The sequence below is a fragment of the Malania oleifera genome, chromosome 1, assembly GCF_029873635.1.
Source record: "Malania oleifera isolate guangnan ecotype guangnan chromosome 1, ASM2987363v1, whole genome shotgun sequence".
Lineage (NCBI taxonomy): Eukaryota > Viridiplantae > Streptophyta > Magnoliopsida > Santalales > Ximeniaceae > Malania > Malania oleifera.
In genome coordinates, this window is record NC_080417.1 from 121,635,817 (window position 1) to 121,654,027 (window position 18,211).

Sequence of the window (18,211 nt, forward strand, 5' to 3'; positions counted from 1 at the left end):
TTCACTTGGATGACCAAATTTACCCATTGATTTGAAAAATGATGTATTAAAAAAGAAGAAAAAAAAAAAAAGAAAAATGGACTTTGAACTGAAAATTGTGTGAACTTGAAAAACCAACCTTTAAAAACTAAACTTAGGTAATTTGTCCAAATTAACAATTTCAGATTAAGGCCTGAATTCCATACTCACAAGTTGCAAATATAACAAATCAGCATTTACTAACTAGGCATTGGCAATTGGCATGGTATGTTTTGCAGTCAGCGAGCAGCATCCGTCCTTGAATCAATTGGAAAACCTAACTGACAATCAAGTTGTTGCTGTAGATACAGAGAGCAAAAAATAAAAAGCAGTCAAGCTGGAATCAAATTCGCAAAGAATTTAAAAATACAAATTCAGAATCCCCACTATAGTATATTTTCCATCATGGTACCCTTCTACAACCACTTCTAGCCAAAATACATCTAACTCAAGGCACCATGGATGCCTTCCCAATAATTTGTGGTGGGAAAATCAACATGATTTCAAGATGAAACAATGGATATCAACTTGACTACAAATTATTGACAATCTATTGCTCATTAACTAAATTGGACAGTAGTTCATCCCAAGTATACTAACACACCATTATCATGAAGCTAAAAACAGGAATGGAAATAACTATACTTCTAAAATAGACATCCAAAGCTTCCAAATCTTTGCACGAGTGGGAGAAATTGACTCAGCAACCTAGCATTACAACAACGATAACACGCACAGGACACATTAATGCCTTAATGGTTATGTTTAAACTGAAAAATGTCATCACAACTTGAATCCAAGAGCACAAAAGAGCTATATACAGAGCTGATTCTACGATCACGTCAACTACATGAAATCTGCCACGCCCCCTGGTTCTTTACAGTAGGTAGTCATGAATGGTGCACTTTCAGCAATGCTTGGTAGAACATTTCAATGAACTGATTATCCTACATATGAATAAGAAAAAATAAAAAATATTTGTTAGCTTCATGTAACGAAAAGTTGGAACATATTATTGCTGAATGGTATAAGGAAAAACAAGCATTTCAGGAAAATCACCTCTCAAGCAGCAGCATCATTATCAGTACCACCACCAGCTTCTCTTGTTGTACATTAAAAAAGAGGGACTTGCATATGATATTTATTGACCTTGAGAAAGCATATGATAGGATACCTAGGGAAGTTCTATGGTGGGTTTTAGAAAAAAAGGGTATATGTTGTAGGTATACCGATGTCATTAAGGATATGTGCGATGGAGTAATGACTAGTGTAAGGACTATAGCTGGAGAAACAAGAGAATTTCCAATTACCATAGGTGTACATCAAGGATCTGCTTTGAGTCCTTATCTTTTTGCTTTAGTGATGGACCAATTGACTAAGAGTATTCAAAAGGAGGTTCTATGGTGTATGTTTTTTGCAGATGATATTGTATTAATTGACGAAACTAGGGATGGAGTAGAGACTGAGTTAGAATTATGGAGAGAAACTTTGGAATCTAGAGGCTTTAGGATAAGTAGAAATAAAACAGAATATATGAAATGTAATTTTAGTAATGATAGGAGGAATATTGGAGACAAAGTTAAATTTGATGATGAAGAAATAAATAGCACTTGTAGATTTCGAAACCTTGGATCTATTATGCAAGCTGGAGGAGAAATTGAAAATGATGTAATGCATAGAATTAAAGCAGGTTGGGTAAAATGGAGAAGTGCTTCAAGTGTGCTATGTGATCGTAGAATACCCTTAAAATTGAAAGGGAAATTTTATAGGACAGCTATAAGACCAGCTATGCTATATGGATCGGAATGTTGGGCGACGAAGAAACATAATATCCAAAAAGTAAAAGTTGCCGAGATGAGGATGCTTAGATGGATGAGTGTATAACATTGAAAGATAAATTAAGGAATGAACATATTCGTGATAAGTTAAGTGTAGCTCCTATAGAAGATAAGATAAAGGAAAGACGACTCAGATGGTATGGACACTTGCAACGTAAGCCTTATAGTGCACCTGTGAGAAAGAGTGACTATAGGGGGCAGTAGAAGGGGTAAGGGTAGACCTAAAATAACTTGGGAGAAGATAGGGAGTAAGGATTTAATATCCTTTAATCTATCAAAAGAAATGGTCCATGATCGCATAAATTGGCGGAAAAGGATTCATATAGCCGACCCCACTTAGTGGGACTAAGTGGTGCAATTGAAAACTATTTGCTTAGCATTAAGAAGCATCCCCAACTTCCAAGCACACTCTAGTGAGGCGGGCCTACTAATTCTAGCAAAAATTTACAGCCTATGAATCAACTGTGACTAGATACTTCATAGCCAGTCCACCAGCCTACCCCCTTTAGTTGATTTATGGATTTCTTTCTTGTAGTGTCTACAGTAATTTTTACTATTTTTTTAACCTCAAAAACCATGCTCAAGCTCAACATACCACTGGTAAACAATAGAAATGGTTTTTCAAAACAAGTACAAAGGAAAGAAAGAAACAGCTATTTTTATTAAACCAATAAAGTTCCCAACAGAGTGTAGGAACCACTGTTTTGACCAATTTTCCCCTCATAAGAAACCACCAATATCGCTCATATGCCAAATACCAAAGCTACATTTTTCTCCATTAGTTCATAACGCCTACTCCCACCCCTCATTTTTTTCCTCATATTTTAATTATAAATGCACATACTAACCAAATCTACCAGCGTGTCAGTTCTAGCCTTCTACCTTGTTGTATAGTTTTGTAGGTGGGAATTGCAAATTCTTAAGCTCTTTGTAATGTTGTTGATAGACATGGAAATTGTACTAAATTTGATATTCTACATCAACAAATTTACAAGAGTTGCCAAAAGGAAGGGAAAAAAGAAAAGCCTAACCATGGTAATTTTGATTACACTGTTCATGATACACCTACCATGGAATAAAGCAGCTTAAGTGGTTTTTCTCTTTCCCCCCTTCAATTTTTTTGTGGTGTGCGCAATATGCATGTTTAGTTTGAATGAAATCTTTTGTGTAAAAGAGTATTCAAAACCTTTGAAGTACCATATGTTTTGTGTGGCTTAGTTGAACCAAAAGGCATTGGAAAGATTTGCATGACAAAAAAGAACAGGAAAAGAGCATACATTTTTCAACAGTTAATTTCTACATGTCACAAAACTTCATTAAGAAGAGATGCAAGCGGTGCTATAGAAGATCATTAATGTGGCTGAAACATTAGAACTTGATAATACATCATTAATATTTGGATTTAAAAATATCAATTATGATAATTCAGGTCCTCATATAACTTATGATCATGGTTTCAAATCGCGGTAGTGGGTAGCATAATGTAATGGTAACGGGTGTAATGGGAAGTGAAAGTAGCGGATGTTAAATAACGGGAAGTGGGTGTAACGGCCATGAATTTTTTTGAAGCACGCACAACCCTATGCATATTAGCGTACTTGCATGTTTTCAGCTTTTAGCCCTTCTTAGGAAGAGTTTTAGTGTATTTTGGATCCTTTAGTTCAACAAAGTTATTTGGTAAGGGCAACAAGTTTACATTTGTTTTAAACCACCATTGATAGAAAAAATACGTGTGTGTGCGTATTTATACTTCTAATTGTTCTTATCTTTGATAAATTGTTATGTGTGCTAAATTAATTAATAAAACAAAATATATTATAAATTCCATTAATCTATTAGACAAATATAAAATAGCTGGAAAAGAAAGAAGATTGAAGTTGAAAAATATAGAATATTAATATCACATTACTAATATCATCAAAATAAAAATATTTTCCTAACAAGTTAATATTTTTAAATTGTTAATTGCTGCATCACTTGTGAGTATTTAAAGAAATAGTAAATTTTGTGTCATTGTCATCCTTTTTGTGTCATTGTCATCCTCATTATGATCTTTTCCCCCTCACCACATGGTATATTGAGAATAATTTATGAAAGAGGAAAAAAGTGAGAAGAAAAAGTAAATAATAAAATAAATTTTGTGGTGTAACAGTGTTGTAGCGGTTACGTAACGGCTGTAGCAGCCTTTACATAACGGTCGCAGTAACGGCCGTTACAGCCGTGATTTTTCTTCCCACCGATTTTGCAGTGTATAACGGTATCGGTAACCCAAAAAATCGTTACGTAACAGTGTTACGTAACAGTTGCAGCTTTTATTTAAAACCATGCTTATGATGAAGGTCAATATGCCTTATAACAGCATCATTCGGGAACCATGAACCAGCCAATTCATACACCCATGACTAAATCAAGATTCATATAACTTGCATGTTTACTAATAAAAATGATTGTTTTTTTTTTTCTTTGAAAAGATGGTGTCTGAGGCCCTTTGGACACTTGACTAATCCGTTGGGATATTGGGTCCGCCCCTCTATCCTTCTCCACTTAAATACCAAGGTATTATCTCAAATGGAAAGTCGTAGCCCTCAAGACTCAAACTCTGATCATTTAACTAGGAAAGCCTTGAGTTTACCACCTGAGCCACCCTTGGGGGGCCTGATAAGAATAACTGATACTATAGTTGTTTAGTATTACTACCATGTGTTATTGTCGTGTTAGCAAGCGTGGGTTAGTGAGGGTAAGATGGTCATTGTCATGTACTTAGTATATATTATAAATAGAGAGACCTAGTTATGTTTCAAGAAAATCCTACGTAGTTTTATACGGGTACTACTAGGAGTTGTGATTTGGTACACTTCAACAAGGTATTAGATACTGTGATCTACAAATGTTGACCTTGTGGAAGAGGAGCGCAAGATCCTACGAACTATGGTTTCCAAGATTTTCCATAATTGAGCAATGGCTCCTAATTGGTTGCATGAAATTAAACGATCAAGAACGACTTTTGTTCAAGGGGGAGCATTTGAAACTCACATGTGAGGGGGAAGTTGTTAAGAATTCCACTTGTGGGTTTGTCTTGCATTGGAAAATTAAGTGGTTGATGCATGGCTTATAGACACGATTGGGCCAAAATACAAGGGTTTAAGCTTTTGGATCAAGTTGGTGCTCACCATGCACGTTAAGCCTGCCCGTGAGAACTCCCCAGGTGCTAACAAGTGACATCAAAGCATGTCACCCGTGTATAAACAGCCAATCAGTCCTCTTATGTTAGTTCATTCCAATTTTTGGGATACTAATAACAGGTGGTTTGTCCTTTTATGTTAGGTCACCCCAATGTTTGGGGTCCTAGTCATGTCACGTCAAAGCTCGGTACTTCTTTAAATTGATGACTACTCTAGGATTAGTTTTCTGTGTTTAATGAAAGATCGAGTCGTTTAATATATTTTGTGCCTTCTGTTCTCAAATAAGGACTCCATTTGGTGCACAAGAATACTTCGTAATGATAACGCTAATAAGTATTTAGTACCCAATTCACTATCCATATGACTAACTCCCGTATGATCCATCAGTAATCTCGTGCCCAGAGTCAACAAAATGGAGTTATAGAGCGGGAAAAAAAGACATGTTATTAGAGTCACCCGTACCTTATTGTATCAAACAAATGTCCCTAAAGCTTTTTGGAGTGATGTTGTGCTCATTGCTAGCTCTCTCGTCAATAAAATATTTTCCTTTGTCCTTGGTGGTAAAACCATATCCTATTATCTTCTCAAACGCTCGTTTATTCTCACTTCCTCCTTGTATATTTGGTTTTATCCTTTGTCCATCAATTAAGTCAAGGAATGGATAAGTAGGATCCTTGTGCTATATGTATTTTTCTAAGCTACTCTTGTATTCAAATGGAATATCAAAGTCATATCCCTACTTCTACATTGATTCTTTGTCACTACTAATGTAATCGTTAAATAATAGTAACGATTCGTGTTATGGTAACGATCACAGTGTAATGGTAGCAACCATCATGGATGCTATGTAACATGTAATAGACTCCGAATCTATGAATTTATTTTTGCACAAGCAAACTTGTTAAAAACAAATAGTTTCACATGTTCTAATCCCAAAATCCTATATAATAATGCCTTGATTTTTAATCAATTTAAATATAACATATACTATAACTCTATAAGTATTGGATGCCATCTTAGTTGCTTTAGTTGCTATTGGAAAGAAGCATGCATTTGCAACTTTTCACTACTCTTTTTTTTTTTATTTTTTTATTATAAGTGAAGTTTAAAATAAGAAACCATAAATGCAAAGAAATATAAAATATAGAATGCCATCTTTTGTACTCTTTTAGCTTTTAATTGAATTTGATATCTAAAAAATAAGTATATAATGTTCATATGTTAAACAAGAACAAAAATGAATTGTTCTAGAAATATTTTTGTCTCCAAATTAGGTGTAAGAGAAACACCAAAAAAATAAAGTTTTATAAAAACAATTACTAACTAAAATAAATCAACTTAAAATTGAGTTCCTAAGCTTCAATAAATGGGAAAGAGAAGAAAAAAAGCCAAAAAAGCGACTCAAAAAACTATTTTAATCATTCGCAGCAAGATATCACCCTGCAACTGCAATGGTCTCAGAAGCCACAAGTACCATTACTTGACTGCTGTAACAGTCATTATGCACCAATTTTGAAAACTATGGGGCAGCCTCCTCTAGCTTTTACTTCTACACATCTAGTTATCTCGCCTGGTAATCCTATTTGCCAATATGTTGATCTTCCTATTACTGTCCAGAAAAGTAAACACACTTGTACGCAACATCCAAACAACGATTTTGTATGCTATGATGTCTTGTCATACTCATATTATTGTTTTTGTTTGTGCTCCGTCTTCTAGTCTTCCCAAATCAATTTCTAAAGCCCTATTCCATTCCCATTTGCGAAGGAGAACTGCGATGGTTGAAAACATGTGTGTGTGCACGATAATGAAATATAGGAACTAGTACCTTTTCTTTCTCATAAGTTGTGGTTGTGTGCATAGCGTGGAAGTCAATCCAGATGGTTCCATGAGTCATTTGAAGGCCTGCCTTGTTATTTCAAATGCAATCAAATGTATGGTTTTGGTTATTCTAACATATTTCCCTCAGTTTCCAAATTTGCCTCAGTTCGTCTTTTTATCTCCTCAGCCACCACATGTCAACAGCATCCACATCAATTAGAGGTGAAGAATGTCTTCCTACTTGGTGATCTTCAGGAGGAAATCTATATGGAACGAAAGAGCAACCCTGTAGGGTATGTTGCTCAGGGGAAGTTAAAATAAGCGTGTCGCACAATGATGATCTGAAGTAGTCTCCCAAAGCATGGTTTGGACAATCCAATGCCCTAATACTTGAGTGCAAGATAAATCACTCTGTATTTTATTATCACGCCACTTCATAGGATTCTACTCATTGTGTATGTGGAAGATATTGTGATTATAGCTAGTGATGATCGTATCTAGTGCCTAAAGCTTTTCTACTAACTAAACTTTAGACCAAAAATTTAGAGTCATTGAAATACTTCTTGGGTACAGAAGTACCATTTTGTCATAGAGGAAGAATGTTCTAGATCTTTTGTATGAGACTGCCCAACATCAAGTTAGTGCCACATGAGGGTGATTTGTTGGCTAGCCCTAGAAGATATTGGAGACTTGTTGGGAAGTTGAATTATCTCAGTCAATTAAACCAATATATCTTTTGCAACAAACATTGTGAGACAGCTTCTTGATTCTCTCAAAACAAGTTTTTGAGATGCAGCGATTTGTATCTCGAGGTACCTCAGTGATGCACCAAGGAGAAATCTCTTATATAAGGATTAGGGTCACACATATATTCATGGATATATGCAAATTAGGCTCGCCTCACCTTCCCACAGAAGATAGACAACTGGATATTATGTTTTTCTTGGTGGTAGCTTGGTATCCTAGAGAAGTAAGAAACAAACTATGGTGGCCTGGTCAAGCAATGAGTCAAAATATCGGCCCATGGCCCATACTACATGTGATATCTAACTAAAGAACATGCTCAAGGAATTTGGTTTACATTCTTAGCCTATAGAGTTGATGTGTGATAACTGATAATCAAGCTGCTATACATATTGCCTCCAACCCAGTCTTTCATAAGTAAATGAAACTCATTTACATTGATTGTCACTTTCTTTTTCTTTTTTAATTTTTTTTTTATAACAAAGAAGATATTTCATTAAAAGATTAGGAATAAACAAAGTGGAGAATAAGACATCCCCCTCAAAATAATATGGAACAAACCAAAAAGGAAAACCAAAGAAAACAAAGCAAAAAATAAAAACAGGACACAGAAAATTAGGCCAACAAGTATAGCCAATCCCATTGAATAGCCAAGAAGCTCACTCCTTTAAAGTACCCATATTAGAAAAGTAACGCCAAGAAAACCACCAAAAAATTCAACTTCCTTCCCAAAAAAATATGTGCACTACATTCCAACCACAAACCCAATATCACTGCAAAATAAGCACATTTCCATAGCACTGACTGGTCCTTTCTCCTTCCAAAACAAACATAGAAAACTGTCATAAAATCCTCCACTATCTTTGAGCAAACCCAACTGTTGACACTCAATTTTGCTGGGGTCAATTTAATCAAAATCTAGGTTTTTTTCAATTAATTGGGCAAATGATGGACAAACAATGAGCTGAGAACTATTAATTGAAGGTCCTCTATCTTATCACTCTCACGAGCATATTTCGGGTCTCAAATGTGCTCTTTTAAGACTTGACCATCTTTGTATTGGAAAATGAGGCTATACCTAGCCTAAGTATAGTTTTCTTATTGAGAATTGGGTGAAGGTTGTGCCCAAACACAGTCTTGCATCATGTTCATGCTTATGTTAATATGCAAAATCCCTAGGCATGAAGGTTTTTTCCCTTCTCTTTTTTTTGTCATTATGTAGTTTAGGGTTCCTTTCTTCCTTCTTCTCCTTCTCCTTCTCCTTCCTTCTTCTTCTTGTTCTAAGACATTGTTTGGAACCACTTATAGAAAGTAATTTTTCCAAAAAAAGTACTTATCTAAAACTAGTTTGAGATTACTAATTACAAGTACTGTAGAGAATGAGAATGAATCATTTTTATATTTAATTGTGTATTCTTTACATACTCGGGTCCCTACACAGAGAATAAAATATGGGGAAAAAAAAAACATAAGAGGACATGACTTGCAGTTGAGATGAGTAGTTTAGCTTCGGTGGGGGATCTCAATTTATAGCCTCTGGCTTGTGGAAAGATCTCATGGTAGGTGGCTGTCATTCACCAACCATGGCCATCGTTCACACTGCTGGCCATCATTCACCAATCGTGGCCATCGTTTACACTGTTGGCCATCATTCCACTCCCCCTCAAGTTGGATAGATATTGATCATGTCCAACTTGCAAATAAACTCTTCAAAGCTAGATCTCTGTAATCCCTTAGTGAAAATATCTACTAATTGTTCTCTTGTAGGGATATAGGTCAAGCAAATTGTCCCCTTCTCAATTTTCTCCTTTATAAAATGTCTGTCCCCTTATATATGTTTAGTCCTGTCGTGCTGAACAAGATTATGAGAAATACTAATGGCGGCTTTGTTATCGCAATAGAGTTTGATGGGGAGCTCTACTGTGATGTGTAGTTCTTCCAAAAGTTTTTGTAACCACAGCCCTTCACACATCCCTTGAACAACAGCTCTAAATTCAACCTCGGCACTGCTTCTGGCTACCACACTCTGCTTCTTACTCCTCCATGTTACTATATTTCCCCAAACATAGGTACAATAGCCGGTAGTAGACATTCTATCTTCTACTGATCCTACCCAATCCGCATCTGTGTAGATCTCTACCTTCTTACTGTCACCTTTCTTGAAGAATAGTCCTCGCCTTGGAGAGCCTTTCAGATATCTGAGAATCTTATATACTGCTTTTAGATGACTCTCCTTTGGTGAGTGCATGTGTTGACTAACCACACTTACAGCGAAAGCAATGTCAGGTTTAGTGTGAGAGAGGTAGATCAATCTACCTACTAGTCTCTGATATCTCTCTCTATCCACAGGCTATCCTACGTCTTCCGTTCTTTTTCCTGCCTCGATAGGAGTATCGCTTGGTTTACAACCAAGTGTGCCAATCTCGGTCAAAAGGTCAAGTACATACTTTCTCCGGGAGACACTAATTCCCTTCCTTGACCTGGCGACCTCCATTCCCAAGAAATGTCGCATTTGACCAAGGTCTTTTACCTCAAACTCTGTGGCTAAGATCTTCTTCAATCTCTCCACCTCCCCTGTGTCATCTCGAGTGAGAATGATGTCATCGACGTACACAATCAGGATGGTCCTTCTTCCCTCATTGGACTATTTGAAGAACATAGTGTGATCATACTGCCCCTGTCGATATCCTTGATTCTCTATCACCGTTGCAAATCTATCAAACCATGCCCTCGGTGATTGCTCGAGTCTTTACAAGGATTTCTTCAATTTACACACGTTGGTTTCTTCTCCCTCCTTGCAAAATCCTGGTGATAGCGTCATGAACACTTCTTCTTCTAGCTCACCATTCAGAAAACCATTCTTGATGTCAAACTGATGGAGCGACCAGTCTAGGTTTGCTGCCAGGGACAAGAGAACCCGTATAGTGTTTAGCTTTGCTAGTGGTGCAAACGTCTCGGTGTAGTCAATACTGTACGTCTGAGCGAACCCCTTTGCCACAAGGCAAGCTTTGTATCATTCTACTGTGCCATCAACCTTGTACTTTACTATGAACACCCACTTATAGCCCACTAGTTTCTTCCCCCTTGGTAAAGTCATCACCTCCCAAGTTCCATTCTTTTCTAGTGCCCTTATCTCTTCCATCACTGCCTCTCTCCACTCTGGAATCTCCAAGGCTTCTTGAATGTTTTTAGGATGGATTCTGTCAAGGTTAGAAGTAAAAGCACGAAACTGGGCAAAAAGAGCATTGTAAGATACAAATTTTGAGATAGGGTGGAGAGTACATGAACAACGTTGTTTTCTAAGAGCAATGGGTAAGTCATGTTTTGCCCAGTCGGGATTGAAGTTGGACTCATGAGAAGTTGGAACTATCACCAGTTCTGACTCTTATGGTGCTTCGGAAGTGAGTGTCTCATTGGACTTCGATTTTGGCCTCCTTGAGTAGACAAAGTGTTTCCCTATTTGTTTGTATTTCCGCAACTCCCCTCTAGCTCAAGTTTCTTCTATACTAGGCGAAGGAGATGATATAGAGTATGGAGTGGTCTCAAAAATAGCAATATCAAAGTAGTTTGAGTTTGAGGGTCGAGCTTTACTCAAGGACTCCCCCTGAAGCAAGTAGTAGGGGGTATGTTCAAAGAAGGTGACATCCAGGCTAACATAGAGTTTCTGGGAGATCAGGTCATAGCATTTGTAACCCTTCTGTGTCGTAGAGTAACTAAGAAAGATACATTTAAGTGCTCTGGGATCCAATTTGTTTCGCTTGGGTAAATGTGGACAAATACAGTGGACCCAAAGACATGAAGCAGAAGATGTGAGCCGAGCCTAGAATTGGGAAAAGTCTCTAGGAGTTTTTAGAGTGGAGTTGCAAGGGATAGGACTCTACTAGGCATTCGGTTAATGAGGTATGTGGCTGTCAAAATTGAGTCACCCCAAAATTTTGTTGGCATGTGAGAGGTGAACAACAGGGCATGAGCAACTTCAAGGATATGTTGATTTTCCCGTTCAGCAACCCCATTTTGTTGAGGGGTGTCAACGCAAGAGCTTTGATGGACAATACCATTCTCTTGAAGATATGTGCCCAAGGAGTGATTGAAATACTCAGTATGATTATCAGTACGAAGGATTTGGATTTTTGTGTGAAACTGGGTTTGTATCATAGAATGAAAATTCACGAAGACTGATCAAACCTCAGTTTTATCAGTCAATAAATATACCAACACAGATGAGTGTGATCATCAATAAAAGTAATAAACCATTTTGTATGGGTCCTATTAGGAGTACGAAATGGTCCCCATAGATCACTGTGAATCAGACTAAATGGCATGGATGGATTATACTGAGATCTAGGAAAAGTAGTACGATGGTGTTTGGCAAGTTCACACACTTCACACTGAAAATCCAAGGCAATTTTATTCGAATATATTGAAGGAAATAATTGCTGCAAATACTAAAAACTAGGATGTCCCATCCTTTTGTGCCATAACAAAAGTTTACTTTCCCTAGGACTACATGCAAAATTACAAACAATAGGAGGACATGGTCCATTCACATTAGCTTAGTCAAAGTAGTATAGCCCGTCACATTCCTTAGCACTACCAAACGTCTTCCCCAATGATAGGTCCTAAAAGACACAATGAGAGGGTAGGAATTTAGCTGAGCAATTAGACTATTTGGTTAACTGACTAATAGAAAGCAAATTGCACGATAAACTGGGAACATGGAGGATAGATTCAAGAGTAATAGATTCAGAAATATGAATCCTCCCTTTGCCAGCGATAGGGATAGTGTCCCATCTACAATTTTGACTTTTAAATTAATGGCACAAGGTGAGTATTTTGAAAATAAATGATGAGCATCGGTCATCAGTCAATAATTCAAGGGGTAAAATGAGAAGTGGTACTAAGGGCTATAAAAAAAGTACCTTTATGGGCTAAAGAGCTAGATGACCTAGTATTAGCGGATTGACCCGAGGCTTGGAAATTGGAAAATAGCTCATATATTTTCACAAGTTGGTCGGAATTAAATCCCCCACTAGAAGCTGTCGAGTCATGGGCTTCTGTCGGTATTTTTTTTTCCTGGGTTTCGATGGAGGCGTGATGACCATGGGCTTTATTGGATTGTGTGGGCTTCTAATCCATGGGCTTTCCATGTAAGGTTTAGCAGGTGTCTTTATTATGGCCCCTTTTTTTGCAATGCTCACAATAGGGCCTTCTGGACTGTTTTGGGCTAGATCCAGTATGAGGCCCACGGGTTATAAGAGCTGATGCCTCGGGCCCAGACTTGTTTTACTCCTTCAACATCACGTTCCTCCTACTTTCCTCACGCCGAACCTCAGAGAAGACTTCTCGAATGGTGGGCAGTGGCCGGCAACCTAGAATCTTGCTCCTCAAGTCGTCAAGCTCTCGGTTCAGCCCTAGCAGAAACTCAAATACTCTCTCGTTCTCCATCTTCTTCTTGAAACGTACACTGTCACCCGTGCATTCCCATTCCTCTTCGCAGCTGAGATCAAGTTTTTGCCATAGTCCGAGCATCTTGATGTAGTATTCCGTGACTTCCCGATCTCCTTGCTTCGTCAGCCATAGTTGTGTCTTCAACTTGAAAATCTGGGAAGCATTTTCAGCATCAGAGTATGTCTCACACACCACATCCAACACGTTCTTTGCCGTCGGGAGAAACAAGTATGTTTTTCCAATGGTTGGCTTCATAGTGTTCATCAAGCATGAAGTCATCAAGGAGTTCTCAGACCGCCATTTCTGGGATGCCACTGCATCGGTAGGAGGTGGTCGCCGAGTCTCACTGATAAGAAAGTCGAGCTTTCCCCTACCGTCGATAACAAGCTTGATTGATTGTGCCCATTCTCTGTAATTCTTACCATTGAATTTTTCAACAGTAAGATGGAGTGGGGAATTCTCAAATACACCAGCCGAGCCCATGGAGGAGGTTATCTCCAACTCTCCTTCCTAGGCTGTCTACTGGCTGGACTCATGGCTGTCTCCTTTTTGGGCAGCCATGGATTGCTTAGGGTTTTAGAGTAACTCGAGCCCTGATACCATGTAGAGAATGAGAATGAATCAATTGTATATTCAATTGTGTATTCTTTACATACTCGGGTCCCTATTTAACATGTACACAAAGAATAAAATATGGAAAAAAAAACAGAAGAGGACACAACTTGTAGTTGAGATTTGTAGTTTAGCTTCGGTGGTGGGTCTCAATTTATAGCCTCTGGCTTGTGGCAAGATCTCATGGTAGGTGGTGGTGGTTCACCCACCATGGTAGGTGGCAATGGCTCACCTACCATGGTAGGTGGCCGTCATTCACCAACCGTGGCCGTCGTTCACACTGCTGGCCGTCATTCCACAAATAAGCACTTTGTTTTTTTCAAAAAAACACCTTTTCAAAAAAAACTTTTTTTTTAATAATTTTAAAAAGTAATTTTTAAAATAAGTTCTTATTTACGTGTGAACTAAACATTACTTACTACTTTTTCTTTTCCTTCTTTCTCTTATTCTTCTTGGTTTCTTTCTTGGTCTTCTCAAAGAGTCTGAGATTACTTATACAAGCACCTTTTCAGATAAGTACTTTTTGCAAAAAAAAGCCATTTTTTCAAAAAACAAAAAAAAAACTTAATTTTTTTTAAAAATAATTTTAAAATAAGTACTTATTTAAGTGTGAACTAAATGTTAATAATTTTTCTTTTCCTCTTTTCTCTTTTTCTTCTTGGTTTATTTCTTAATCTTCTCTAATTCTTGAGAGCAGAACTCCAGGGAAGAGAGAGAGGTGAGAATACATGTGCTGCAGCAGGAGTGTCTATAGGCTTGCTGAACCATGAGGGCCGCTGCAGCTGCAGCTGCACCAGCACTGTCATTCACAGAGAGGGAAAGAGATGCAAATGATGGTGATTCTCCAACTTCAGCAACACAGACAACAGCAATGGAGGCCTCTGACGAAGTCATGAGTGGTGCTTTGGGGTGCTTTGAAAGCTGCCCGGAGCTAGGGCTTGCAGCAACCCTAGTCGCACTGAAGGAGGATGGAGATAAGCAGGTCACATGACCCCACACTGAGATTTAAATGGTTCAGCCAGTTTGACCCACCTAGTCTTATTTTTTTATTTCTTTAAATTCATTTTCAATAATTATAAATGGATAAAAAAAAAAATTTTAAATCTCTAAAAACCCAGAAAAATAATACAAACCTTATTTCCATTTATTCACTTTTTTGTATCATTATTATTAATACATCTACTGCTAATACTACTACTAGTACTACTACCATAGCTATTATTTTTGAATTGACTAAAAAAAACAAAAAAAAAATTATTTTTAGGAAGGGATTACTTTTAGTTAGTGCTTATTATTATTATTTAAAGTCTTTATTGTGGACACTAGAACTGTTTTTATTGTTGTTTTAATTTTTTCCTAAAATTTTCTAAAATCCAAAAAAAATAAAAATAAAAAAATTGCAGAAAATTTCAAAATTTGCTGGGTTAACTTTTAGTGTTCTAGGGTTTCCTTTGTGTACTTCCATTGAATAGGTTTCTGAATTTTGGCACAAAAAATTCAGAAAAAAATATAAGAAATGAAAAATCAAAAAGAGAAGGTCACTTTTGTACATATAGTTTGGCTTTCTTTGTCTTTTGTATCTTATTCTTATAGGAGTTGAATCTTTTGGAATAGTAAGGTAGAGATAGTGTTCGTATGATCGCTTCTTTAGCTTAGGGTAAGATCTCACATGATCTTGGTTTTCTTGCTTTAATGGATTATTGCAACTTCCTTCAATCACAATCTCATTTTGAGAGCTCTAACTATATTGCATGTCTTGGTTGAATAATTGTGTTTCTTATTTTGGTATGATGGCTACAATTCTTGCATTATTTGATGCAACTCTCTTAATTATCAAACGTATTCACATGTATTGCATCCTATTTCATCTTGAAAACCCCTAATTTAATCAATTCGGCGACAGAATCCAAAAGTGGCGTGATAATGTCATTTCAAGATTCTTGAGGTGAGAGAAACCCTATGTACTTGACCAAGATACCATATGCTCATCAGGCGGACCAATATTTAATCAAATGTAACCTAAATCAAAATGAAAAATCAAAGGCCATACATGATTAGTGTTTGAAAATCTCAAAATTATCATGGTACAAGACATGGAATAGGTGTATAGGGGTGCTAATACCTTCCCCTTACATAACCGTATTTCTAAACCTAGCTCTAGCATTCCAAACCTTGACTATCGATTCCTTGACCAAGGTATTATAGCAAGAAGAACGATTAATAAGTACAAATGAATTAGGTGATCTAACCGCACCTAGAATAAGATAGGTTAGTGGCGACTCCATTGGCATATGTTTGACCCATATCTCATCCCCATGCACATTTTTCATCTCAAGTTTGCCATTCAAATCGAGGTAGTTCAAAGATTCACCTTGGCAAACGATGGCCCTCTGGCACACTGCAACACCAACTTTCCCTTGCTAAACCAAATAAATTATTCCATGCTTTTCAAGGCAAAATCACAGTACAGAAATAAAAGGGATGCTGTTCCTAAACTGTTATGCAAAGAACGCAAAAATCTAGAGAAAATGCCTTTAACAGTCTCCTACTCTGCAGCAAATTATTGGTCTTGACTCTATTAAGCACAGGCAACAAGACAAAAACGTCAATTTCGGGGGAGATTTTGGCCTTCCATAGTTTTACAAAGAAACTTGTGTAGAAGCTCATTACAACCACTCATGTAATCATGTAAAGCCCAAATTCCAATTTATTCACAAAAGCCTTAGGTATCTGCTACAAGCTAGGAGCATACGATACATATGCTCCAGCTTGAGAGGGAGGGTTATTGGTTGCTTTATATATTTATTATTAATGTTGTGTATTACTATTGTGTTAGTAAGCGTGCGTGACTTAGTAAGGGTAATATAGTCATTGATATGTACTCGGCATATATTATGAATACAGGGGGAGACCTAACATTGAGATTAGATATTTAGATCTTCCAATTTACGATTTACCCAATGCTTCAACAGTAACATGTTATATGTACACTCAAGTCCTGCAACAATGTAACTAATCTTCACAAAGACAATAGTCCGCATGCAAATTATTGTGCAGCTCAATAACCTATTATTCTGCCTTCCAATACTTCCATTCAAAAAAAATGAAGTCTGCTTCCTTAAGCAATAATTAACATGATACTTTAAGAGGCATGCACTAGTCTTGGCTCTTAGTGTTTCAGATTTCTGTTCTTTCTTCTCTCAAAATGTTTCACAGCAGACTGTTCTAGAAGCTAAATCAATAACTAGATGTTAAAAAATCAAATCATAAAAGCAGAGACAGGAAAGGAAATAAAAAAGAGAAGAAATACCTGAACAAGCATCAGAAGTGCATCACGAACATTGTCTCTGTTAATAAGTGGTCCATAATGTGGACTAGGAGTGGAACTAGGGGTAAGAGAAGGTGGTGGAGTGGGAGGAGGAAAAGGTTGAAGCATTGGAGTACCATATGGACGTTGCATATTGAGTGGAGGATGATGAACAGCAGTTGGCACAGATGACGAAATAGGTGATGATTGTGGTACCATCACAGTAGATGAGGAAGATGGGGGAACAAAAAATGAAGAGGGCTTCACAAGATTAGTTAGATGACTACTAGCACTATTTGGGTCAAGAGTTTCATGAAGGGGCAATGAAGGCGTAGCTGAAGATGACAGAGGAAGTGATAACACTTGTGGTGATACTGCAGAAGAAGAAACTACGCTGGGTGTACGCAAAGGTAAAGGGACAGGAGCAGGAGACTGATACGGTTGTACGGAACTTGCCACATTTGAAGCTTTGTTTCCAATATTCATAGCTGACTGCAATAATAGATATATATATTTTTTTTAAATTCTCAATCCAGATAAAATTTTATGCAAAATAAAGTTATGTGACAAAAGTCCGCAAGCATAGAAAAAAAAAAAAAAGCATCATCACCTGTGCACCAGTTGGCGCATATAATGCCCAGATTCTTTTTTTTTTTTTTTTTTTTTTTCACATTCAATATGTATATTGTAAGAAAAATTGCATCAATGATATAAAAACATCCTGAAGAAGCTCTACACCACGTGTTTCTACCAAAAGTTTGTCACCTAATAACTTGCATGTTTACCAGATAGTGGCTCCCAAGGTTCAAGCACACTCAAACTCTATAAAGAGCAAAAGCGAGCAGATATAGATGCTACCTCATCCAAGAATACTAAAATATGCATGCATGTCTAAAACATCTAGAACAAACAACCCACATTCCTCACTAAACCCATGTCATCAATGTAATCTCAAACATTTTTATTCTAACTCCAGATCTCATTCTATGAAAAAATAACTTCCATAAATTTATATATTTTTTATACTTTTTATTATATAATTTAAATATCCAATATTTTTATGCCTTTATTTATCTCTCTTTTGCTGGTTATTTTTTAAGAATATCAAGAAATTTTCGTCTGCTTCCACCAAAAGCTTCACTTATGCACACAAGCATAAATATATAAAGACATATTTTTTGGGTAAAAAATTACATATTCATATGCACACAAATGCACATTAGATGCCAGATAACTTTTCA

The 18,211-nt window shown here is 37.0% G+C and overlaps 2 protein-coding genes across 2 annotated transcripts in view; both read right to left on the minus strand.

Moving 5' to 3' along the window:
- Positions 1-546: 546 nt before the first annotated feature.
- Positions 547-18,211, minus strand: part of LOC131159864 (mRNA-decapping enzyme-like protein) — a 70,785-nt gene continuing 53,120 nt past the window's right edge. The window contains exons 7-8 of the mRNA XM_058115063.1: positions 16,974-17,462; positions 547-965 (exon numbers count right to left, since the gene is read on the minus strand). Coding sequence (XP_057971046.1) covers positions 909-965; positions 16,974-17,462 — 546 coding nt within the window. The 3' untranslated portion in view covers positions 547-908. The remainder of the gene's footprint in view (positions 966-16,973; positions 17,463-18,211) is intronic.
- LOC131159875 (uncharacterized) lies at positions 11,990-14,192 on the minus strand. Its single transcript, XM_058115073.1, has 2 exons — positions 12,523-14,192; positions 11,990-12,222 (listed from the first exon to the last, which is right to left on the minus strand). Exon 1 carries the CDS (start codon positions 13,532-13,534, stop codon positions 12,887-12,889), a length of 648 nt encoding a protein of 215 aa, XP_057971056.1. The 5' UTR covers positions 13,535-14,192; the 3' UTR covers positions 11,990-12,222; positions 12,523-12,886.

Coding starts and splice junctions, on each gene's coding strand:
- LOC131159875 (XM_058115073.1), bottom strand. CDS start 13,534: ATGGGCTCGGCTGGTGTATTTGAGAATTCCCCACTCCATCTTACTGTT.